Here is a 25,428-nt window from a genome sequence, read left to right as displayed (position 1 = left end):
AGCAATGAACTTTTTCAAAACATTCTTCAAGCAGCTCAGAAATGCAGTGAACTTCAAATTATTGTATTCTGTTAGAAGTGCAAATGAAACACACTCATCTATATTCACTTCTTTTCAATAGACAGATGTTATAGTTTGGGCTTTGGTCTCTGAGTTTCATCTTTATGTTTCTTGTAGTTTTTTTTTTATGTCCCAGGTACGTTAGCATCTTTCCTTTTCCATTGTCTCAAGTGGCTTTAAAACCCAGTTGGAACTTTTTACTCTTATTTTGCAAACTGAAACTAATAAGCAGAAAGCTCTAGTCCCAGCCCCCTCAATACTGCCTTTTTCTGTTGTAGGTAGGTGTGAAGGGGAAAATCACACTACGCTGTGCATAAATGTACTTTATGCCTTTATTTAAATGTAAGTAGTTAATCTGGATTTTTGTTTTTGTGAATTTCTGTGTATGTAAACAGCAACAGATTTGTAATTTCCTCCATATTTATCAAAAACAGGCTGCATGTAATGGCCAACTTGATTCCGTTTAACTGCAAACTGATAGCACACTGATGCCCGATGCAGATGTCCGCTCCTCCATGAGTCTGTTTCTGCCAGAGGTTTTTTCTTCCCACTGTTGCCTCATAGGCAGTCATCTGATTGTTGGGCTTTCTCTCTATTATTGCAGGGTGTTTACCTTACAATGTAAAGCACTCTTAGGTGACTGTTGTTGTGATTTAGTACTATATAAATAAAACTGAACTGAACCAATAAGGTTGAAGTGGTTGAACAAAGTGGTTGAAGACCTGGTGCCTGCCTTTGAAGCAACCGCTTCAAAGGCAACGAGCTCATAGTTCATTGTACACAATCACAATAATTTTGGTCGGGCTGTGGTCTCCAACCAACTTTAGCATTAGCAAAGTGAAAAATGATCAGTTGAAGTCAAAGTTACGTTTAAAGTGTTTTCCGACTAGAAACTGAAACTCTTCATTGGGCTTTCAGACCTGCTGGTTTACGGCTAACTTTAGCGGTTAGTCTGTTTGTGTTATTGTGTGACTGTGGTGTTATAACTAAACTAAAATAAACATGTCACAAAGGGCTGTAAGACTATAACTTATGTGGTGAAATGCTCTGAAGCATAGCCTTTACATAATCAAATAAGATAATAACAATTGGATCGTTTAAGTTATTTGAATCATTTCTAAATTCTGTTAATCGTGTTTTAATTTGTGTTTATTTTTAGAATGTGATTTACTTTGTTGGTAAAACTGGTTCAATACAACAAAAAAATGTCTTTTATGAAGAAAGAATCTGTAATCCAAGAATTAATATCATTGTGAAACTACGGGATTGAAATGATATGCTGAGTGCAGCACAAATCTGCAGGACAGTCAGTTTGCAATGTCTATGTGTAGAGAGAGAAGTAGCACAGATTTGGATTTATGCAAAAGCCTCTTTTAAACCAAACCAGATGTGTGTATCCCCCGGTATCTTGAGCTCTAGCCAGTAAAAGGAAAACTAGATGCCTCCTCCTCGATAAGGTAAAAACCTCCAGAGTGAAACCTTCACAGTCATTGTTTTCTGTAAAGTCTGTCATCCAGGGACAAAATTACTCTGTCCTTCAGAGAGATTATGTAATCTGTAACATTTAATTTGCTGTTTCTGTCCAGACCAAACGTGACAAATTTCTCCAGGGAGCAAAACAGTAAAACTGGACCAACACTGGTAATAAAACTTCATTAATGTCACCCTTGGGCTCATATTCTCTGATAGTGACTCACTCTGAGGTCCGATGTGTCACTGCTGCTGCTGCTGCTGCGATAGAGAGGTGGTGTCATGTTCCAGCACGCAGATGCTACTGGTTCGCTTATTGCAGCAGCCAGCACATCTGTATAAAGTGCTTGATATGTAAATGATCGGAGGACTTAAACAACCCTTCCAAACTCACATTTTTAGTCCTTGCTGTCTCATATTTCAGCTTTAACAAACAAAAAAAGTCCAACCGGGTATTTGTGGATCGGTTTCTGGGAATTCAACCCGTGAAACAAAAGGAGCGTCGCTTACCTGAACCTGAGTCACCAACTTCTGCCTGCCACAACCAGTATGTGTGTGTGACAGCTAACCATAATAACCCAACCGCGGAGGGATGGTAAGGGAAAAATATTCCAAGATTTCAACACGACACCATTTCTAAGCAATGAAACGGCGAATGAAACACCATGTACACCGAAAATGAGGGTTGTGAAACCCCCCCCCCCTCCAAAACTATCCTGACAGGACAGAAAATATTCAGTTCCAGTTTGGCTGCTGGACCCGTCTGTGGAATTGTTTCCATGCCTCACTCCAGTGGCATCACATGTCAAAACCCCAGGATGCATTTCTGCTGACAGAGCGTGGCATGCCGTGTGGGCAGAAACAAACCCAAGGAACCCAACAGGACATCAAACCACAGAGATGCAGACAAACCAGCAGTTCTGCAAATGCTTGGAGGACCGAGTCTGGGAGGACAGATTCTTCAAACAGTAGTTTTAAAGTTGTTTTCTTCATTGCTATCAAACACTTTCTTCAGCTTCTCTTATGTTCCATCCAATCCTCAAGAGGTAGGAGGTGTGTGTGTGGGGGGGGGGTGGGGGGGTGGGGGGGGGGCTGTCTGATTTAAAGGTTCTGGCAAATTCTGCAGATTGCAGTACCTTTTCCACGAAGGTTTACCTGGAAGATAGGGTTTCTCTATAAAGTTAATGTATCTGGTGTCAAACTTTAAAAAGAAGCTGTAATTTGTGTGAGTTGAGGGGGTTCATGTTCACTGCAGGCCAGCAAACACACTAAACCTGTGTCTTGGTTGCATTAGAGTGGAGACATAATAAGATGATGATATTATCCTTTATTTATCTCAGCAAAGGCATGAATGTTCTGTTTCTACTTAGGGTTTACTGACAACTCTCCATTAAAACCACGACCTCTGGCCTTTGTTTGCTGCTGGTGATGGATTTAATCTTGTTCAAGCGAAGCTCAGACTTCATCGCTTGTGCAGATTCCCAACAGGTCAAAGGTACACCTTCAAAGCTCGACTCATTCGCTTCTGACCTGCGGCTCAGATCAGTTTTCTGCGATCAATTTAAAAACCAACATTCGCTGATGGTGACATTTTTTAAGCAACTTTTTTTCCTCTTCAAGGAAGAGTGTTTCTTTATCCAGACCATTGAGATGCCGACAGCAGTTATAAAATGCCCCTACTGTGTTCATTTACAGCCTCATAATTTTTAGTATTTAGTTACGTCTCTTCCAGGCCGCCCCGAAAAGTTCTAAAGCCTGCTCTGACTGACATGTCTGTCAAACGGCAACATCTGGAGCTGCAGCACTGCCACTTTGAATGACATCTGTTCTGTTTCTTAGTAGTGTGTAATGTTTACTGCAGATAATTCAAAAACCTGATCACAGGCAGGGCGGCAATGCACCTGCAAATGCTCTCGTTCTGACGACTTACGTGTCTTTCCCTTGTCTGACTGGCGGAGACCTTCTCCTTCGGGGTAAACTGGGACCACGGTCACAGTGTAGGGAGTGTCTGATAGCAGGTTCCTTAGGATGGTGTTGGTGGTGCCGCCGGACACCTGCTCCTGTTCGTACACAGAAACACAGCTGTCAGTCAAAAGAAAGCAGAAGTGGCGGATCTGAGGAGGATCATTCTGGCACTGATTCTGCAGTAATCATCCACAGAAACAGGAAAATTAGACTTTGGTGAAAAACTAGCTGGACCCCTTGTACAGAACATGCAGAGTGATGAGAAACATGACACTGGTTGAATCAGAAACAGCATTAAAAGCAAATGCTGAAGTGTAGGTGGGCTGCAAGGCAGCTTGCAGATATGTGCAGCAACTTTGGGCAAGTTAAAGCAGATTAAATAATTCCTGATATGCAGAAAAAGGTATCTGACAACAGATGAGCTGATGTGAATCTGCTTTGCCTGTCTGAGCTAATGCCCAGTTTTCCTTTGTGACACATGACAGGACAGGAAGTCAGTGTGATCTCTAACCATGTCCTCGGCGCCTCCGGAAGCGGGCACGTAGAAGATGCGGTACTGCCGGACGTTGCCCTCCGCCGGTTCCCAGCGCACCTTCAGGGAGCTGGTGGTGGGATCAGTGACCTGGAGGTTCTTCACTCCGCCCAGAGCCTCTGTGAGCACAACATGATGGTTACATTTCAGACCAGTTTCCTCGAGTGTCAAATGTCACAGAGAAGCAACATCTGCTGAGTTTCATATACCTCTTTAGCTAAACCTCCTGCAACTGTCATGTTGGTGCTTGATATATTAAAGCTGAGTGTTCTCCTCTGGCCAGTATATCTACTCTTACAGAGTAGTTTTGGTTTGGGATGTTTGCCTTCTCTAAACTAAACTTCTGGTGTTCAAAACACCCAAAAAAATCTAAAAATTACACTTGAAATTGTCTTTTTTTCAGAAATCATTATCCAGTTATTTAAAAAAAAAAAAAAATCTAAAACCTATCTGTGAAAGGTTTTATAAAGGAACTACTTTCTTTCTTTCATCTTTATCCACCTCCCAAAAAGGTGTGCAGCCAGCTTACATTACAGTGCACCTTTAAGGTTTGCATCCTGTCATGACCATGAGGCTCTTTTTATGGATAGATTCATAATTTCTACTGCAAAATATAGTTGGTGAAGTTTTGTGGAAAAAAGTAACGCCTGTATCAAGTCTGTGGATTTTTGAGTCGCAGCCTCGTGAATCCCAGAAAGAGAATTTGATGCACTCACTGGTCTTTCCGTTCTCCGATGCTCGTTTACCCTCCGTGTCGGGGTAAATGGGAACCAGTGTCACTTTGTACTCAGTATCTGGACGCAGCTCTCTCAGCACTGCGTTGGTCGTAATCCCAGACACCTGAGTCTGTGAAGGGAAAATTAATAAGCAAATATCAGCCACGGACGGGTGACTTTAATGGGATTTATTTATCTCACTGGCTGGAGGTGAGAAAATTATCTTACTAAACACTGTCCAGGATTATATTGTATATAATGTGCTTTAACTTGTTCATTTAAAGTCAGTCAGGGATTCTCACCCAATACTTCTGGGACTGAAGCAGCTTTTAAAAGAGATTTTTCCCGCAAACCAGCCACAGACGTTGGCATCTTTGGAAAGTTTGCAGTCCGTGGCTCCAAGCAAGGCACTTATATTTTTAGGTGCTTTGGACCACAATTCTCCAACCAATGTCCATCATTTACTGCCATACATTTCTAAATACAAAAGAACCCCCACTCTCATGAGGGCTGCTCATGAAATCCAGAATGAATGGGGCCATACGGAGCTGCTCCAGCCAAAATCTCTTTGCATGGGGTAAACGTTTTTCTTTAAACAATCTTCATGTTGTTATTTATTTATTTATTTATTTCATAGATTTAGTTCCACATTGAGACTTCCGTGAGCTATTTCACGACAGCTGCTGTTTGGAATTTCTGTGACGGTGAAACCAGAAACTAAAGGACATTCAGTGTCTCCTCATGGTTGACTGCTTCTGAATGGTGCAGGGAGTCCCTCACAAAAACAAAGGAGCGATCTGTGTTGTTCTGAAGTATAACTTCATCATCTCAGATTTTGAATCGAGGCAAGGATTAAGCCCTCTCCTCTTGTCTGTGTTTGGCTGTTTCAGCTGTAACTCAGCTTCCTGGTCATCTCACTAACAGATGTTTGGGGCCAGTCATTATCTCCATTTCTGGTTTTAGACACTTCTTCTTCACATGGGTGCCTTTGAACATTTTTAATAGTCAGGTTTCTTACTTATTTTTATCCTCTTTGGCCACCTCACTCCGAGATGTAGAGGTCAGCACAGCTGGATTAACAGGAAGTGAACAGGCTCCCTGATGATCAGCTCTTCTCTGTCTCCACTTACTCATTTGTTTAAATTTTCCCAGAACTCTTGAAATCAGCTCACACGTAGCGTGAGAATGAAACTAGCATCATTTATTCTAATACTGTAAAAAAAAAAAAAAAAAAACCCAAACAGAAACACGCACTTCGATGGTTTTACGGGTTTGGATAAACTAACTTGAACTCTGTTTGCTCACGTCAGCTCGTCGTAGTCTCTCATTCTCTGCTAATGTTCTAGGCATCAACTCGCAAACAAAGACGCTATAAAACTATAGAAGAATTAAGTGATTAGCGGCACATAAAATATCCTGTGGCGTTTTAATTTGTGCTCCCAGTGAGAATTCTGATTGTGTTTTTTGTGTCATGAAAGGAAGATGCTATAAGGCTTCAATGCGATGCACTCGTGTGCTCCCAAGAAAAGTCTGAACTCAGCTGAATTTAGTCAAATTTGATTCAATTCATCTTTCATCATAACAGGTTTGTCATTTATAACAGAAATAATTTAAAAACCCGCAGCTGCTAACATTTATGAAAACCTGACCTGCCTTCTTTGATAGGATTATGAGGTCAGTAAAAGCTTACCACGCTCTCCTGTCCTCCAGCGGCGGGGACGTAGATGATCTGGTACTGCCTGACGTCGCCCTCGGCCGGGTCCCAGCGGACCCTCAGTGAGTTGACGGTGGGGTCAGTCACCTGGAGATTCTTCACTCCGCCCAGAGGCTCTGAAACAGACGGGACACATCACAGCCTGACACGATGCGGGCGGGTGGAGTTCACCTCATCAGGACGGACCAGATGTTCCAAAGCCGGGGAGGCTGTCAGTCACAGAGGAGTCTTCTTTCCTTCCTGTGCCTGTCTAAACTTTCTGGTATTCCATAAAGAAACCCTATTAAACTGTTTTTTAGACATTAAAGAATTCCTCCAATAAAAAAAAAAAAAAGTTTAAATAACTGCTGCAAATAACCCTTAGCGTTTGTTTTATCCTGCAGGGTGCTCCAGATGGATGCGTTTGCCACATCAGGAGTGTCCAGATGTGTCAGACTCAGGGAAGTTGCCTAAACTTTCTGGCATTCATTTGCAAGCCACAAGCGTTCATATAAACAGGGACTATTTTCTTGCTGTCTGGCTGAAAACATCAGACCTTTAAGGTGGTTTTTCTCATGATTTGACTGCAAACCTTACATTGCTGGCAGGTTTTCCACACAGCTGGTAAAAATGATGGTTTAAAAAAAGGACATTATTGGAAAGAACACTTAAATAAAAGCACTTTTAGTTGGTGGTGTGTGCTATGAGTCAGCTTACTCTTCATGACTCTGGCTGTAAGAGTCCGATGGTTCTGGTAATGCAGGACAGATAGAAATCGAAGGAAGTACCTCAAGCTTATCTGTAAAGACTTTCTGCTAGAAAGCATCAATCAAGTTTTCTATTGTTTTTAAAGAGCAAAAAGAGCAAAAACAGCCTCAATCTCACGGTGAGCCCAACACCATTTATGTGTGGTCAAAACATCGACCTCTAGTGATATAACAAGAAAAGATTTTTAACAGAAGACAAAATAAACTTCTGAGAAATGCAGAAGGTGATGATCGCATATTTGACAAAACTGTCATCTGTCTTCACTGGCTGTGATTCATTTGGTCTTACTGTGTAGTGAAAAGTGTGGTAAACCCACAAAAACAGAGGAAAAACTCATATATGATGATGGGAAACCCAGTGTGTCAGTCCAAAGACACGACACAGGCGATGTAGTGGAGATGTTACTTATGGAGAGATGGGCAGCAGTAGCATATTGTTTTACTTTTCATTCATTTTCTGTTTTTTTCTGTCTCTGTAAAAATGACCTCCTCGGTGTCTGTGAGTGTTTCCGTCATGTGCTGCGCTGTAATAAAAATAAAGTTCAAATACAGACAAAGATCCCGTAAATAAATAAGTCTTGCAAACAATAGCACGAAAAGAATCAATTTTATAGATGCAATAAAACACGCGTTCTTTGGAGAGGGCTCTCGAATGCACCATCAGGGACAGATTATCAAAGCAGTCCAAACTAATAACTGCATAACCGCCGCTGGATGGTGAATATGAAAACATGTGGGATCGCTGGGGAAATACTCAGAAAGGGCGGGGCCTAAGTGGAAATGGCTAATAAAAAAAAACTGCCTTTTGATGCTCATGCCATCAACAGTTGCCCAGGTGGACAGGCCAAAACCTTCCTACGGTGCAATAAACGTCTGTAAGTGTGTTTTATGTTGATGTAGTGGTTCCATGTTGGTGCAAAGAAATGTCATGTGATTTCCTCTGCAATTGAATTTCCCCACATCTGTCTAAAACGACAGAAATCCTGAAACGTCTATAAAAATTGGATGTAGTGACATCACCCATTGGTTGTGAAGTCCTGTTCAGAAGCCTCGAGGTCATCATTTCCTCCAGGTCTGACTGTGACGTGCTCACTGCCTGCAAACACTGCTAACACTGAGGATTTAAAATGCCAGGACTAAAACCTTCAGGTAATGCCATCTTTTACACAGTCTGTGGTTTAAGAAAATACCACTGTTCCTTTTTGGTCCTGTCTGTCTGTCTGTCTGAAACAAGATTTGGTCATCTGACTCTTTGGAGCAACGCACACATGCCTCCAGGAATCTAAAAAATGCTGCTCCCCTTTGTGAAAACCCTGAGTGATCCACTCACTTGTCTTTCCCTTCTCCTCCTGCCTTATGCCCTCCACGTCTGGGTAGACTGGAACGACCGCCACCTTGTACGCGGTGTCAGGGTCCAGGTTCCTCAGGATGGTGGTGGTGGTGCCACCAGACACCTCCTCCTGTTCAACAAAGTGCCAAAGCCTTCATTAGCAGATTACCTGATTATTGTTACTTTTACTGGGTATTTGAACCAAGATAAGACCCTGAAATTGGTCCATAAAACAGTTTGTTTGTTTTGTACCATGCGTTCTTCTCCTCCTGGTTGGGGCGTGTAGAAGACCTTGTAGGTCCGGACGTTGCCCACTGCTGGATCCCAGCGCACTGTCAAAGTGTTGATGGTTGGGTCGATCACCTTCAAGTTCTTTACTCCACCCAAAGGATCTGAGAAGGAGGAAAAGGCACTTAGCGCTTACATGGTATCTAAAATATCCCTGAATATTTCCTACCTGCATCCAGCCCTAGGGACTCAAATATTCTTAGATTTAAACTTGAATTGTCTTTAGATTATTCCCAACATCAAATCAAGTTCATGCTTGATTCATGAAAGATTCTGAGCAAGAAAAACGCTGTTTAACTCTGAGAACTGTGATTTCTATAAAGGGTCATTAGGACTCCAGCTATGCCTGATTTAAATTTGCTGGATTGTACCTTCAGTGTGGCCTCCTTTTGCATCTCTAGACACTGGTGCTATTCATAAATCACTGCCTGACTCTGATGTCCAGGTTCACTGCTGTCGTTGAGAGCATTACAAAGACCCAGAAACCTAACAGCAGCCTTTCAGGCCACAGCGTCCAAGCCTGAAGTCGGTGCATGCGCTCAAGATTTAGCATTAGTCGTTTCTGAACATTCCCCTTCCATTAAATTCAGGTGAATGCTGCCATGAAGGGAAAATCAGGTTAATGTAAATCCAATGACTGCTGCTTTTTAATGGTGGAATTTAACACAGGCTATGTCGGTGATAAATCTGATATAAGTCTGTGATTTGTATGTGATATATGTGTGTGATATATCGGGTTTAGTCTTCAACGCTGGCACAAAAAGAAAATGCCCACTTGGGTTTAACAGCCTGACTAAGCTGCCATTATTTTAGTGTTTCCATTTAGCCTTGGATGTTAAAGAAACTTTGTTAATCATCTGAAGTACTTTCATTATTTAGGATGATTTCAAGTAAACTGCTGGCTTTCCCACAAAAACCATCTGACAGAAATCTTCAGTTTTATATTTATGTCTCTGTTTTTCTCTCGTCACTTCATATTTTAACATTTCAGAGTTTCCAACTGTAATCAGACATCTTCATTAGGTCTTGGGTCCATGTAGATGTAGCAGCTCATTATTTTTCCTTATAAATAAGACAAAAAAACGAGTAAAATTACTTCAAACCACAAGTTTTAGCTGTAAATCAGTCAGCAGGACTCACTTGTCTTCCCATTTTCGGACATGGGCTTTCCCTCCATCTCAGGATAGACGGGCACCACGGTGACAGTGTACTCTGTGTTTGGATCCAGGTTCTTGAGCACCGTGCTGGTGGCGGTTCCAGGAACCGAGTCCTGAGTTGGGGGGAGGAAGAAACGACTTTGAACTGGATGAACTCCTTGATCTGGAGAACAAATGAGCGCTTTGGCAGCCGCAGACAGATTCTCAGAATGAGCAATGTCACCGTTTAATGTTTTCTTGGATGCAGCTTCACTCAGTATCAGGAACAGTTAAGACTCTGAGATAAAGATGGATTTCTGCACAGGGCTACCACTTTAAAGGCTGTCCTGGGACAGGATGGAGCTTCAGATAGAAAAAATGAGAGCAAGTCTTCCTTTGCATGCACTCCTTCAGGCCTCTGCTGCACTTTCAAAATTCTACTTCTTCTTTGTCCATTTAATCTAATTTTCCTAAAATGTGCCAACACGCTGAGATAATGAAATAAAAAAAATCAAATCATCTTATTTTACGACATCTTCTGACATAAGCTTTGGGGTAATGAAACTAAACAAGATATCACCACAACTTCACAGAAAACAGTCAAACTTTCTCCTGACTCAGTAGATCTCATTTCTCTGTCAAATGTTTTCCATTATTTGCAAGAAAACATCATTTTTTTTAAAAAGGCAACAACATCATCTGGTGGTTTTCATCTTTTGATATCGTGATCTTACAACTTTTCCCAAGACAAGAACGCTCTGGTGTGTAACTGCCTTGGAAACGACCTCACGCCGCTGACTCGACGCCACAGTGAGAGCCAAAAGCAAAAATAAGATCTGCTCACATGGCAACCTGATCTCCCCTTAAAGACGAGACTTCTAACTTTGATTCATCAGAGGTCCAATTTTACACACACAGGAGCACTTTGCACTGGCTTTTTGCCCACAAGGATTTTTAAAGTAATTAAAGTAAGAAGAAACTTCCACATCCTTACCACATCCTGCTCTCCTCCAGCTGTGGGCACCCAGATTACGATGTACTCGCGCACATTCCCCTCCGGTGGCAGCCAGCGGACGTTCAAGGTGCTGGTGGTGGGATCGGTCACCTGCAGGTTCCTCACAAAGCCCAGTGGCTCTGAACAGAAGTACAGCCAGAACAGGAAGTCAGTCAGTGCCTGGATCTGAGTGACATATCTTTAGTGTAGTCAGAGGTTAAGTGGTTTCTGGTGATAAGTTTCAAATCTTTAAATAGGGAACTTTGTGAAGCTGTACAAACGTTTGAAACAGAAAATCCTGCAGTATGCCCTCAGTCTGCACCTCTGACCCTGGAGTAACGACACTCGATGGAAAAGTCTACAAAGTACGTTTAATGTTACGAATGATATGTCGCAAGTACTGTCCTTAAAAATGTTGCATGTGAATCACTGATCGCTATGGTAGATCTACCATCACTGTTCTAACCTGTGAAGATGGCAGACTGCCTTCAGATTTTCCCGTCAGTGACAGAAAATATTCCGTTAACGTGATGTCTAGTCTGGACTGGCTTGAAGGCCGGGATCAGCATTGGCCCGGCTCTCTGCTCTCTGAACCCATTATTTCCAGTGGTTTGTACCTTGCTTCGTCATTTTTCACTGCTTTTTTAAGCTTCCATTGCTATTCACTGTGACAAACACCCACATGGCCAATACAAACGAGGCATCCCGCCAGGTGAGGGAGGCAAAATGGAAAAAAATGGGATATTCTGTGTCTTTGAATTTGCTTTGGCCAGGATGAATGCCCAACTGGAAACAGGTCTCTATTTAACATGTTATAAGATAATACATAGCTCAGGTCGGCTATGTGTTCCTCTGAAAATGTTGTAATCTGCTAAAAATGTTTCTTATTGATGTAATGTGGCAAAGAGCAGTAAGCCAAAACCGAGCCAGTTTTCCTCCTCAGTCAACTTTCAGTTCAGTCAGACTCTGTTTAATTGTTTCTTTAAGGCTCGGGTGTTTTTTAATGTCCTTCTGAGCACATTTCTAAACATACTATGGGTGTCACGTGACCTCAAGCCTTGATACTCACTTGTCTTGCCAGTCTCAGACAGGCTTGGTCCGTCTCCCTCGGCGTAGACGGGGACCACGGTGACGGTGTAGCGGGTGTCCGGCAGCAGTTTATTCATGACAAATGTGGTGGTACTCTCAGACACGGTCTCCTACGAAAAGATGCATCAGATTTATCCTGAAACTAAATCCCAGAGAGTCCATATGTTTGACCTCAACAAGGTCAAAACACAAATAAAAGTCTTCCTGAGAAAGCGTCTGAGTCTCATGAAAACAGTAAATTGGCTTACCTTAATGCCTAACATGGGAATTTTTAAAAGCTGAAATATTTCTTGTGTTTTAAAAAGAAAATCCCTTTTTTGTTTTTAAAGCAGAAGAATCTTCTGAAACAACCTCTGGATCATCACAAGGCCTTTTCTACAGTGGTCCAGTTTTTATTCCGCTTTCAGGAGTGGTTTGAAAAACATCTAAACATCTAAATATTTCTATGTTCCTCAAGTTTTTTATTTATTGCATTTTCTGAAATGTCGCTTTAGTTTCCTTGTTGTTGTTGTTTTCAAGGCCACCGTAGACCAGCAGAAACAAATAACACCTTTAACACCTGTTCCTCTGGTAAATATTTCTTCCCGGTATTTACAATTTATTTGACATTTTGTGTGCGCAGCATTTTGGTTTGTGAGACGAAACCACGCGAGCAGCAGTTAGATTCTTTTGGTCGAGCAGTTTGAAATTCCTTTGCAAAACTAACGTCGACGTGCTAATTGAGGGGTGAAGGTTGTGCAATCGACAACGATAAATGAGCCGCTTCTGAGGAGAAAAAACCCGAGTGGCCAAATCATCTGTCGGCTGCGTTCGCAGCTGTTATTTAGTGCTGATGGCACTGTAGAAATATAAAACCCACAAACATGTCATACAACAATGCGAGCTTCACGTTGCCAGAAAGGATTTAGACGGTTTTGTGTGGCAACTGCATGATGGGATTATCCTGTCAAAAAGCATGACATCACCAAATCTCTGCTGAGAGCTTTGATCGTTTTGTCTTTTTTAAACTTCTGCTGAGCATCTTGGATTTTTTTTTTTTTGTGCCGTTTCCTGGAAAATTTATCAGACTTTTTTATTACAAGCTTTAAAAGAGTTTTACCAAACTCCCTCCAGCATTTTGTTCAGTGTAAAAACAGAAAAAAGGTCTGTCAGTATCGCGTGATGACAGAGAGCTTGTCAAAGAGCGATGATGCTGTCAGCAAAAGGAAAAGAAAAGAGTGAACACGCTGATTAGGACTCAGATGTTTAATAAGCTAATGTCAATCTAAAAACTGCTCATTTCAGAATCTGCACCGACTGACATTAAACCTCAGGCAAAGAGATGAAGCCCAGGAGGAAGTGCTAAAAACTGCAGTTCCTCTAACGGCCACTTGAGGCTGGCTCCAAAACCGAGTCATTTCCCATAGAGTCCCATGTTTAAACTTCCAGCTTTACAGCGGAAATAAACATGTTTACAGCCTGTTGCAAAAATGATTATAGTCTCTGTGGATAGTCTCCCTTTTCATAAAAACTGCACAAGGGAGCTTTTTTAAAAAAATGACTTAACTATAATTTGAATACTGTTTAAGACTTAAAGTTAGAGCTGTCGTTCCTCTGACTGACAGGCCACTGCATTTTTCACACCAAAAGTTTGTTTACTCTGATACAAATCAGCTGAATAGTTTGCAAATGTGTAGCTTTTAGCCATAATTTGGTTTCTTTTCACACACCAAAATCTCCAAGTGATCCAACACGTGTCGCTACAAATTGCATGATTTGTAAGCGGTGGTTGATCTGGGCCAACTACTGGAGGGTTCAGAAGGTGACAGGGTCTCAGAGCAGTTGTGGTTCAAACCCTGGTGCGATTATTGTGTGCACATCTGCACAAGGGAACTGCACCAAGGAGCAAAACCAACCAGAGTTTGACTCAAACAAACCTTTTTTTTTCTGAGTTCACATATCTGCTAAGATCCCAGTGAGTACATTTTGTTATAAGTATGAGGGTCCATGTGCCTGCTTGTTTCTTTTTGACTGTGCAGACTTGCAGTAGTTTACATTACAGTGCACAAACTATGCACACTGGATGTACAAATTTTATGACTTGCAGACCATCCAGATGTCTGTGCTTCAGTTTTGTTGAATTCATTTAAAGTATTTCACTTGTCTGTTACTGTGGATGCAGATTAATAACAAAGCTGATGACTGTTTTTTCCTCCTGTGTATCTCCCTCTAGGATTAATAAAGTTTTTCTGATTTCTGAACTTGTCTTGACTGTGATTGGCCAATTCAGTTGGGTTGTTTCCTTTCATGCATTTCTTTTCAAATTGAGTGGAAGAGACTGGATCATCTCATCTCCACCGCCAAGTGTGTTTGACACAACCCCCAGAGCGATCAGGGCACACCATGTCAGAAAAATGATAATCCACAAACAGTGAATCACATTGCGTGGCTACATCCATTTACAGCCTTCTGCAGTCTTTAGAACAAATCAGTTATCAGCATTTATCTGATAAATTCTATGAAGAGAGCACTTACTTTAATCTCCAGGCCTCCATCCACAGGAACGTAGATGATATTATATCCCTGAACGTTGCCATCAGCAGGATCCCAGGTCACAGTGAGGGTGGTGATGGTCGGGTTGGTCACACTAATGCCACGTACTCCGCTCAATGGCACTGAGGGCGCAAATGTGATGAGCGATTAAATGACAATGAGTTTTTACATAGGGTTCATTTTAAAAATCTTCTACAGTGACCTACATGTCTTTCCATCCTCAGACTGGCGTTTGCCTTCCCTGGCAGGGTAAACGGGTAACACTGACACCGTGTATGGAGTATCGGGCATCAGGTTCCTGAGGATGATGTTTGTGGTGCTCGCAGGAACTTGTTCCTGTTTGGCAAAATTAGGAAATAAAATGTTGCTTAAATGCTTCAGGCTCATAATTGGTTGTTTCCTGGAGAAAGGAAGCGGTACGGCGCGCATGGAGCCTCACCATCTGCTCTTCCCCACCGGCTTTGGGTACATAGAAGACCTTGTAGAGACGAACAGCTCCGTCAGCAGCATCCCAGTTCACATTCAGAGAGGTCATCGTGGGGTCAGACACCCTCAGGTTCTTTACTCCTCCCAGAGGTCCTAAACAATAAGTGATTTTAGATTTAGACCACGTGAAGAGCCTGAATTAATGATTCCAATCTGTCGTGTTTCCATCATGATTTCATTTTGTTTTTCACAATAAGAAAAGACGAGGGGAACAAGGCTATTCCTCGATCTATAAAGTGAAGGTGTTATTTATTTGTGCTGGTGGTTTTGGTGTTGTTTCTTCGTTTTTACGATATCCTTTCTTTAATGAGCACAACTGACATCTGCTGTTTAGTGTCTCCATGTCTCAAAACAACCTCCCAGCAGACTAAGCACAGGGCAGAGAGGACACTCGTGGGTTCTCTGCAAAAAACTGGTAAATCTGTTATTTCAGGTCATCTGATATTTCAGTTCTTGTTGTGTTTGTAATCATTTTCAGGGCTCAGGAAGGAATTCTGTTTGAGCCACAGGGTTTCCCCTAGAAATATGACCCCATAAAAAAGGAGATTTGGAAGCACGTGTAATCTGATTGGTCCAAATATAACTTTATGTTATGTTTGTTACATATGAATGGAGCACAGGGCCATAAAAAAGAACTGATAGGATATCAGCAATATAAATATCATCTGTGAGAATTATGCTGCCAAAAAACAGACAAAAACACAAATCAGGTTACAGAGCCTCCCGATAAAACTGCACCCGTCCCCGAAATGGTTTGAAATTGATGTGGTGTATCAGTGAAGATGGACTCTGTGTAAAAGGGTCCCGACAGGGTCGTAAATTCTTTGTAGTTGTACGGATACCTAGAAATATCCCCAGAGGTGTTTTTGGGGGGTGCGGGGAGTTCAAACTTACTTGTCTTTCCATTTTCAGACATCCTCTTTCCATCTCCTGCAGCATAAACCGGCACCAGGGTCACAGTGTAGAGAGTGTCGGGCTGCAGGCCTCGCAGGGTGGTGGTGGTTGTGCCCGCTGACACAGTTTCCTAAGTTTAGTAAGAAAATACACAAATTAGCTGCTCTGATGCAAACATACAGGGAGTGCAGAATTATTAGGCAAATGAGTATTTTGTCCACATCATCCTCTTCATGCATGTTGTCTTACTCCAAGCTGTATAGGCTCGAAAGCCTACTACCAATTAAGCATATTAGGTGATGTGCATCGCTGTAATGAGAAGGGGTGTGGTCTAATGACATCAACACCCTATATCAGGTGTGCATAATTATTAGGCAACGTCCTTTCCTTTGGCAAAATGGGTCAAAAGAAGGACTTGACAGGCACAGAAAAGTCAAAAATAGTGAGATATCTTGCAGAGGGATGCAGCAGTCTCAAAATTGCAAAGCTTCTGAAGCGTGATCATCGGACAATCAAGCGTTTCATTCAAAATAGTCAACAGGGTCGCAAGAAGCGTGTGGAAAAACCAAGGCGCAAAATAACTGCCCATGAACTGAGAAAAGTCAAGCGTGCAGCTGCCAAGATGCCACTTGCCACCAGTTTGGCCATATTTCAGAGCTGCAACATCACTGGAGTGCCCAAAAGCACAAGGTGTGCAATACTCAGAGACATGGCCAAGGTAAGAAAGGCTGAAAGACGACCACCACTGAACAAGACACACAAGCTGAAACGTCAAGACTGGGCCAAGAAATATCTCAAGACTGATTTTTCTAAGGTTTTATGGACTGATGAAATGAGAGTGAGTCTTGATGGGCCAGATGGATGGGCCCGTGGTTGGATTGGTAAAGGGCAGAGAGCTCCAGTCCGACTCAGACGCCAGCAAGGTGGAGGTGGAGTACTGGTTTGGGCTGGTATCATCAAAGATGAGCTTGTGGGGCCTTTTCGGGTTGAGGATGGAGTCAAGCTCAACTCCCAGTCCTACTGCCAGTTTCTGGAAGACACCTTCTTCAAGCAGTGGTACAGGAAGAAGTCTGCATCCTTCAAGAAAAACATGATTTTCATGCAGGACAATGCTCCATCACACGCGTCCAAGTACTCCACAGCGTGGCTGGCAAGAAAGGGTATAAAAGAAGAAAAACTAATGACATGGCCACCTTGTTCATCTGATCTGAACCCCATTGAGAACCTGTGGTCCATCATCAAATGTGAGATTTACAAGGAGGGAAAACAGTACACCTCTCTGAACAGTGTCTGGGAGGCTGTGGTTGCTGCTGCACGCAATGTTGATGGTGAACAGATCAAAACACTGACAGAATCCATGGATGGCAGGCTTTTGAGTGTCCTTGCAAAGAAAGGTGGCTATATTGGTCGCTGATTTGTTTTTGTTTTGTTTTTGAATGTCAGAAATGTATATTTGTGAATGTGGAGATGTTATATTGGTTTCACTGGTAAAAATAAATGATTGAAATGGGTATATATTTGTTTTTTGTTAAGTTGCCTAATAATTATGCACAGTAATAGTCACCTGCACACACAGATATCCCCCTAAAATAGCTAAAACTAAAAACAAACTAAAAACTACTTCCAAAAACATTCAGCTTTGATATTAAGGAGTTTTTTGGGTTCATTGAGAACATGGTTGTTGTTCAATAATAAAATTATTCCTCAAAAATACAACTTGCCTAATAATTCTGCACTCCCTGTATAGTCAGAAATAACATCAAGCTTAGGGTAAATCCTCCTCGCCAGCTGTGAAACACAGTAATTTATCTCTAGTTGCTGCATGTAACGGGGGCAAGAGTCAATTTTTTTTATACAATATGTATTAGATTTCTTTATAAAAGTTTAAAATGGGTGTTTAAAGGCCTAAAAGTTTCAGACATGATCAGGCAAATTGGTGAGTAATTCAAAGTCACGGCTGACAGGAAGCTGAGGATGGTCCTACCATGCTCTCATCTCCTCCAGCAGCAGGAGCATAGATGACTCTATACTCCTTCACTCGGCCCTCGGCGGGCTCCCAGCGCACATTCAGGGTGGTCATGGTTGGGTTCAGCACCTGCAGGTTCCTGACTCCGCCCAGAGGCTCTGCAGGAACACAAACACAGGTGAAACAGGGCGAGCTTTCTCTTTTCTGTCCTCCATCTTTTCCTGGAGGATTGCGATCAAAAGCCTCAGCTAGCTCCTTTCAAAGCCAATGAGGAGTCACTCTACGTCAAGAACAGTTGAAACAGGGTAGTTGTTGCATTCTGCACAAAACAAGCTGCTTAAAGATGTCACTTTCAATAAATTAAATCATGCTTTTCTTAATTTTTCAGGGGATTAAAAAAAAGTGACACCTCATAATGATTTTTTGATCTTTCTATCGCAAAATTTCATATGATGGTGTTTTTAAAAATATGTTTGATTAAGATTTTCTTCTAGATATGGTTTCTTTTACTGTGGCACATGCGCTTTTGTTTAGCCAAAGGCCAGAGATAGCAGGGGTCTGTACATTTCCCTGCTAAGTAAGGTAAGACAGACTCATCGGCTTGACTACGTAACCCCAAAAGACCAATTCTGAGCCAAGAAAATGCTATTTTTTCTTTTTTGTTTACTAAAAAATTCTGTACAACTGAAAGCAACTTGTATTCATGCAGGACGCAGATTTCACTATAGCAGATATTTAATGTGAAACTCTTTGTCTCTGGATGTGAGTCTTACTGGTTCTTCCTTCTTCGGAGATATCTTTGCTGATGCCGGTGGCATACACCGCTGCGACGCTGATGGAGTACGGCGTGTCAGGCTCCAGCTTCTGCAGGATGACGCTCGTCTTCTTCCCTCCAACCTGCGTCTGTTCACAGGAAACACGTCGGCAGTGAGACTTGTGTTCACATCGGAGAAACACAGTAGTTTATCGGAGCTTAGTGACAGGTGGCTGACTCATGAAGAAGAACGCCACAGATGGCAAACACAAATGAGAGAAACATTTGCTGCCAGGTGTCAAATAAAAAGTCTTTTTGTTTTTGTTTTTAATGTTTGTTATATGGTTTAATGTTTTGACATTCAACGGATCTCAACTGGTCATGGCAGATGGCTTCTTCCCACTGTCACCAAGTGCTTGGCTCAAAGGGGATTGTTTGATTATTGGGATATTCGTTTTATTATTGTAGAGTCACTGCCTTAAAGTATAAGGCACTTTGAGGTGACTATTTGTTGTGATTTGGCGCTATATAAACAAAACTGAATTGAACTGAATTCAGCTTTTGTGGATTGAAATGATATTTTACTGACATGAAATTCAAATGACTCGATAAATGCAAACACCAGGCCATTTTAGCCCACTACTGAGTGGTTGCCAGGTAACATGATGAGCATTTAGAGGGAGCATTTGGGAAATGTTGTTGAAAACACCTGCATTGATTTTAAACAAAATGGGAGCATTTCCAGGAAGTGACAGACGTGACGATGATGTAGGCGCTCGTTGTTTAAAGGAGTTCAACGTGTTCCTGCCTGGTCACAGACACATTATGTCAAAGTATAGAGCAAACACACTGAAAACTCATTTGTCCCAGCTGACACTGATCTTTTAAATGACTCGCTATGTTTTTAATGTTGCTGGGGGGGTTTCTGGCCTTTGACAGCTGTTTACTTGATGTCTGTGTGATTTCTGCTGACTACATAACAAATGAACTCTCAGAGATAATAAGGAAATATCAGTTATTTGCTCCTTAATAGTTCTGATTACTATTTTCGTGTCTCTGAGACAGAAAGACGAGTGCATGCCGATGTTTGCTCCTGTATTTCTGCCCCTTAAAAGCCACAAGTTGGCTCCACACAGTTAGAGTGGATGGATTTATATGTATATTTCTTTGAGTTGTGTTGGGTTACTGCATTCGATGTTCCTCTGCAGGAACATGGATCACATGAAAATAAAAGCATTTGGGGAACAATGTGCCGTGAAAGACAATTTACTGTTTACTGTTTGCAGCTGGTCTGGTTCAGATATTTGAAGAGTAATGAAAAGCTGCACACCTCCACCTCCTTATCAGCTTGTCTGTGTCCTGCCTTCGTGTGGAAAACTACCACAGCATGAATCACATCACAGCCACTTATGAAACGATGGAAAACAGACGATTATTGACTGACTTATTTATTAAATCAACATGAGTTTGTTTGCCTGCGCTGTAAACAAACACCAGCTGATCTTCTGTGGCGAGTGTTTGATGTCATCTGCAGTTACCGCCACTGACCATTTTAGCCACACCGGCTAAAATGTTTCAGCCTCTAAATGCGCAATCATTTATCCGGATCTCGAATCATCAGCCCTCTAAAAATTCAAGCAAAGCCCTTAAGTGTGCAGCGGCTCCAAGCATGGCATGTTTTGGAGAGGCATCCACTGGTTATTAGGATAATGTCAGCAGAGTATTTACATCATTTAGACTTCTTTCTCTGAGAGATTTGAAATCTAGTAGACTGAGAAATCCTGAGCAAACAACTCTGCAGTCCATCACACAGTGGATGCAGCGCTGTAAACACATCCACAGAGGGGATAAACAGTTTGTGGTAGCTAAGGGATAAATTACTGGAGGTATCACATCCCATTTACGTCAGTATTTTAGGTATTTGGATGTTTTATTTTATTCTGGGAAACATACAGAAGGTGAGTATCTTGTTTAGAGACAGTGGAGTGTGTTAATAAAACAATCAGTGACTCCTGTGGGTACTGTACTTGGGACATTTTTTTTACATTTTTTAACCAGATAATTATTATATGAGGCAACTTCGCTGCTCATCTTCTAACGCAGCACTCAGTAAATGAGCCAAATATTCATCTAAAGTCTCAGAAATAAGATGACACAGGAATCATTTGTCTGAGCTTTTTTGTGAAATATGCCACAAAAAGTTTTTTATGTGTGCTTTTTCTAGTTTAATATTGCAAAGTTTTGGCTTTTCCAACAAAGGATGACTTGCAGCTTGGCAAAGAAACTAGAAGGTTAATCCTGTGTTTTCAGTGTTATGAAGGTGGTGCCATGGCAACATGCTTCAGATGTAACTTGCTCCGAGCCAGGTTATGATTGAGATAAGAGATCAACGGTTATGAAATGCACCAGTGGCTGCAGTTTGAAAACTGCTTTCTGTAATAATTAATATATGTTTGAATTCTTTTTGTATTGAATTATTATTTAATTAATTACACATGTAAACACAAATTTAATGGAATAACAGCTGTAATCTGTCAAATTCTCTTTAAACTGCACAATATGAAAATTTGATCTAGTCCAACCAGCAGACCTGTCTATGCTTGTGATTGGTCACATATTGTAGTGCCACCACCTTTCATGTAAACTCTGATGAATGGACTGATGAAAGATGGGTTGACTTAACGAGTCGATAAGTCCCTTTGTCTGATGTTTTAGCCTGATATTAGATTAAGTGGATTAAGCCTGAGAAGGAAAGATATCCTTGATTTCTCTGCAGATTTCTTTATTGGATTAACCTTCTAGTTCTAGTAATGTGGAGTTGTGGCTCTTGTGACATTATGGAGTTTTGAATTGATAATTTTATTCTGCTTTTGACTGGTCTAGCGTTGGCCTCCGTGTCCCATTTTATTTTGAAGGTGAGATTTCTCTGGTGTCTTGGTCTAATTTGACTTCCTGCCTTCCGTTGTGCTCGTCTGGTACTCCCTGCCTTTAATTGTTTCCTCATGTGTTCTGCCCTCTATCTGCATCTTTGTCCCCTTTTTTGTATTTTGCATGTGTAAAGGGCAGTTGGATCATCCCATTGCTTATCACTGTTCAGACTTCAGTCTGCAGACCTTCAGAGTTTTCACCCCAGTATAAAGCTGACCTATTTTCTCTACTATACATATGAAAAACAGCAGCCTGATGAAGAAGCCCCGTTTTTTCACCCAGTTCCCAAACTTGAGAGGAAACCCTGAGCTCATCCATAAAACAAACAAGCGTCTCATCTGGTATCACATGACTGATGCTAAGAACAACAAGGCTGCACGACACCAGATGCTCTCAGTCCTCTGGCGCACACATCTGATGCAGCAAGTGGATCTGAGCTCCGTTAGACGGATTTGCAGCGCTGACATCATGCCTCGGCCGTGACACGTTGTTTGGGGGAACACTGTCATAACATCTCAGAGACAGCGACCCCCCCCCCCTAGATTCTTCTCATACTGCTCGCAGCTTCTTTTCAACTCGTTTCCACTGCTAATGATTATTGAGTCAGCGTGTGGGAATGCAGTGTCGGCGGTCAAACATGGGACTCCTCAAACTCACCGTTGTGCTGCTGGATGTTGTCACCAAATAAAAGCTAAATTGCTCTGTGAGGAAGGAGCCTGGAAACATGTCTGGCGGTGTGTCACTGACCTCCTCCAGATCATTGATGTGCATCTCGAGATGGAGGTGAAATTTAAAACCGAATCCAGCTCGTACTGTAAATCCAGCTGGTTCTGTTTTTGTCAAAAGCTTTTTAAGTGAGCCAGACATCAAATTACAGATCGCTCCGGTGCAGTCGGAGACCTCGAGTCTCAGACTCTACATTTTACTCCGTTTAGAAATATATTTCTCTTTGTACATCACTAAATGAGTCTACAGATTAAAGCTTTACATTAATTATACTACTCACATACCAGTTTATTAGGTACAACAGAGTTGGGGTATTTTTCTTTCTGGTTTCTCTCACTAGCTTGAACTACCGGAGTCACTTCACCACTCTCTGTGTGTAACAAACAAAGAGGGTTAAGTTGACGGAGAGCTAAATTAACTCGAAGAAGAAGAAGACTTGCCAGGAACAGATAATTAACTGAACTGGCACAAAATCTAAATTGAAAAAAGGGGCACTGGTCAACGCTTTTGGCAGATCTAATGTGATATATGCACATTTATATGGTGCTTGTGTTTTTGTTGGCTTTGTTGAGCACTGAGACAGTTTTGTCAGGTGAGAAGAAGCTCTTGGGATGAGAACTAACACGTCCATGTCTGAGTGCACGGTCCTCAGCCAAAAAAGGGTGGCATGGGAACAAGTCGTGGCCTCCAGGGGAGGATTTCAAGCACCTCAGTCTGGAGCAGGAGACTGAGAAGGATTGGGATCGTGTTTGCAGAGATACTGACAGTGGTCTCCTGTAGTCTACACTCCCACCCGCACCTATGAACATGTGCTGTGGGTCAAGGAGCTCAGAGTAGAGCTGAAAGGGTCCAGCAGAGGTGGTTCAGACATCCTGGACGCCTCCAAGTTGTTTTGAGCTTGTCTAACTGGGAGGAGACCCGTGGACAGATTCAGGACGTCCTGGAAAGATCGCGTCTCTCGACTAGATCGGTGTCCCCCACATGAGTTGTAGGAGGTGGGCTGGCAGAAGGAGGCCTCTAATTCCCCGCCTGATTTTTTGTGTTTTTTGTTTTTCAAATGTATTGTATTTCAAAGCTTTATTTACTTATTTAAACTAATTATTCAGATTTAGATTATAAGTGTAAAAGAGTGATCTGCTGTATTTCTATAGAGACTACCAGCCAGAATATGAAGTGATTAAATTAGCTGCAATATTCAACAACTTCAGATCCAGTAATATCATGTACATGATTCTGCACAAAGACTGCTTTTACTTTGGGTTTTTTGAGGATAGTTGGATCCTAAAAGGTCTTTCACTGCTAGCAGATCCTTTATTCTTGCTCACTGCCTCTTTTTTATGTAATACTGCCTGTGTGAGGGCACAGGATGCTGCACAAGAGCCAGAAAATCATTCACAAAAATTATAGCCAATTTTCACTCATGGTAGATTTTGGTCCACCTGTGTCTTGTTTAAAAAAAATCCCTGATTCGCCCTGATTTGAAGTCATTTTCACAGAGATTAAACTGGAGATGATGATCTCATCTCCTGCACAGTTTACTTTACGGTTCACAATTAAACATTTATTCAAGTTGCATTACACAGGAGGGAAATCACAAAGCAGGTGCCATCAGTTTAGGCTCATTTATCAATAACAAACAAGATTCTCTGACTCAACGATGACTAAGAACGACGATTTGACTTTTATTAGAAACACATCTAAAGAACTCAGAGATTCCTTCTTGGTAACGATGTGTTTTATGTGTGAGAACGAGAAAGCCTTTGTCTCTTCAGTGCCTTTAGCTTCTCCTTCTACACTGTTTTATGTCTTTTTTGCTCAGTTTTATAGATCTTGAAGTCCCATCTCAGGAGGTAGAGGAAACTTCCCATCAAATCCAGCAGTTCATAATTGATTTGTTTCTATATGTGCTTTGGGGCTCGTTTCGCTGACTTTTCTGACAGATTTAAAGCTCCACATCATCTTCAGATATTCACTGATTTGTCAGCAAGTGGCTGAAGCAAACCGGAGACCTTCCCACTGGTCAAAAAGCAGCACAGCTGGGAACCTCCGCGCCCCGACAGCAGAACAAACCTTCGCTTTGTAAGAGCGCGCGGGGAAAGTACACCTGGGAAAGGAATTTAGTCGTGTTGTTCTTTCGATCCCTCGACAAACAAACAAAACAGGAGTGGGTTTACAAGACGGCAGAGAGGGACCCGTTTTCTCATAAATGTCAAATTTACTAAACAATCATTGAAACTCGTCCATTTTGGGTGTAAAAACTTGAATAAACACTTTAGAAATCTCTGAATTCGCCTTTTGTTCAGAGTCAGTGAAGCAGCTCCAGCTATGGTCTCCTGATACAACAAAGAGCCAAGTGGTTATATCATAGAGGCCGTATTTCATGTGAATTCTGCTGCTTGGTGCACATTTCCTGCACATTAAATGATCAACTGAAGCTGCAATACCGAGGTTATATAAACTCAGTATGAACTTTTACTTTCTAAGACTCAGAGACAGAGAAAAAAAAACCCTTACCCTTTAAAATTGAGGCCTAAATATTCAGAGATAACAACCTAACAATGTCAATGTCAATGGTCAATGACAGCAAGATGTTTGGGAGTGGTGTTCTGTTATTGGACTTCTGTGCGAATTAGGTTGTCCATAACAAACACCATGTTTGAATATCAGGGTGTACATAAGTGCATGTGGCACCAGGATACTCTAGGCTACAGGTCGATGAACAATTTTGTAATGGTATCACCGGATCTGCTGCCATATGTTCTCTGAACACTTGGATGAAGGGCCATGCTGTCAAATGATTACCACCTGCTGGTGAATTGGATCAGGTGACGGAGCAGGATGCTGGACAAACCTGGCATACCTGAAAGTATTGTGAGGTTGTGTTGGGAATGCCTGGCAAAGGCCCCGGTCCATAAGGTCTTCAACTCCCACCTCCAGCAGAACTTTAAAAGCATCCCGAGGGAGACTGGGAAAAGTGAGCCCAAATGGACCATGTTTAGCACCTCCATTGCTGAAGCTGCTGCAAGGAGCTTCAGGTGCAAGGTGGCAACACCAGTACCAGATGGTGGAAATCTGAGGTGAAGGGAGCTATCAAGCTGAAGA

At 41.9% G+C, this 25,428-nt stretch overlaps 1 protein-coding gene across 4 annotated transcripts in view; it reads right to left on the bottom strand.

The window, feature by feature from the left end:
* col12a1b (collagen, type XII, alpha 1b) overlaps positions 1–25,428 on the bottom strand; it is a 153,466-nt gene that overhangs the window by 60,725 nt on the left and 67,313 nt on the right. For all 4 annotated transcript variants that reach the window (XM_084953563.1, XM_084953564.1, XM_084953565.1 and 1 more), the window contains 15 exons: positions 18,692–18,821; positions 17,937–18,076; positions 15,953–16,082; positions 15,012–15,151; positions 14,779–14,908; positions 14,555–14,694; positions 12,021–12,150; positions 10,952–11,091; positions 9,962–10,091; positions 8,786–8,925; positions 8,534–8,663; positions 6,434–6,573; positions 4,744–4,873; positions 4,007–4,146; positions 3,461–3,590 (listed from right to left, as the gene is read on the bottom strand). In XM_084953563.1, the coding sequence (XP_084809689.1) occupies positions 3,461–3,590; positions 4,007–4,146; positions 4,744–4,873; positions 6,434–6,573; positions 8,534–8,663; positions 8,786–8,925; positions 9,962–10,091; positions 10,952–11,091; positions 12,021–12,150; positions 14,555–14,694; positions 14,779–14,908; positions 15,012–15,151; positions 15,953–16,082; positions 17,937–18,076; positions 18,692–18,821 (2,020 nt within the window). The remainder of the gene's footprint in view (positions 1–3,460; positions 3,591–4,006; positions 4,147–4,743; positions 4,874–6,433; positions 6,574–8,533; positions 8,664–8,785; positions 8,926–9,961; positions 10,092–10,951; positions 11,092–12,020; positions 12,151–14,554; positions 14,695–14,778; positions 14,909–15,011; positions 15,152–15,952; positions 16,083–17,936; positions 18,077–18,691; positions 18,822–25,428) is intronic.

This window comes from Perissodus microlepis, chromosome 15, assembly GCF_051167445.1.
Source record: "Perissodus microlepis isolate ML-2025 ecotype Zambia chromosome 15, ASM5116744v1, whole genome shotgun sequence".
NCBI lineage: Eukaryota > Metazoa > Chordata > Actinopteri > Cichliformes > Cichlidae > Perissodus > Perissodus microlepis.
This window is presented reverse-complemented; position numbering and strand designations above follow the sequence as displayed.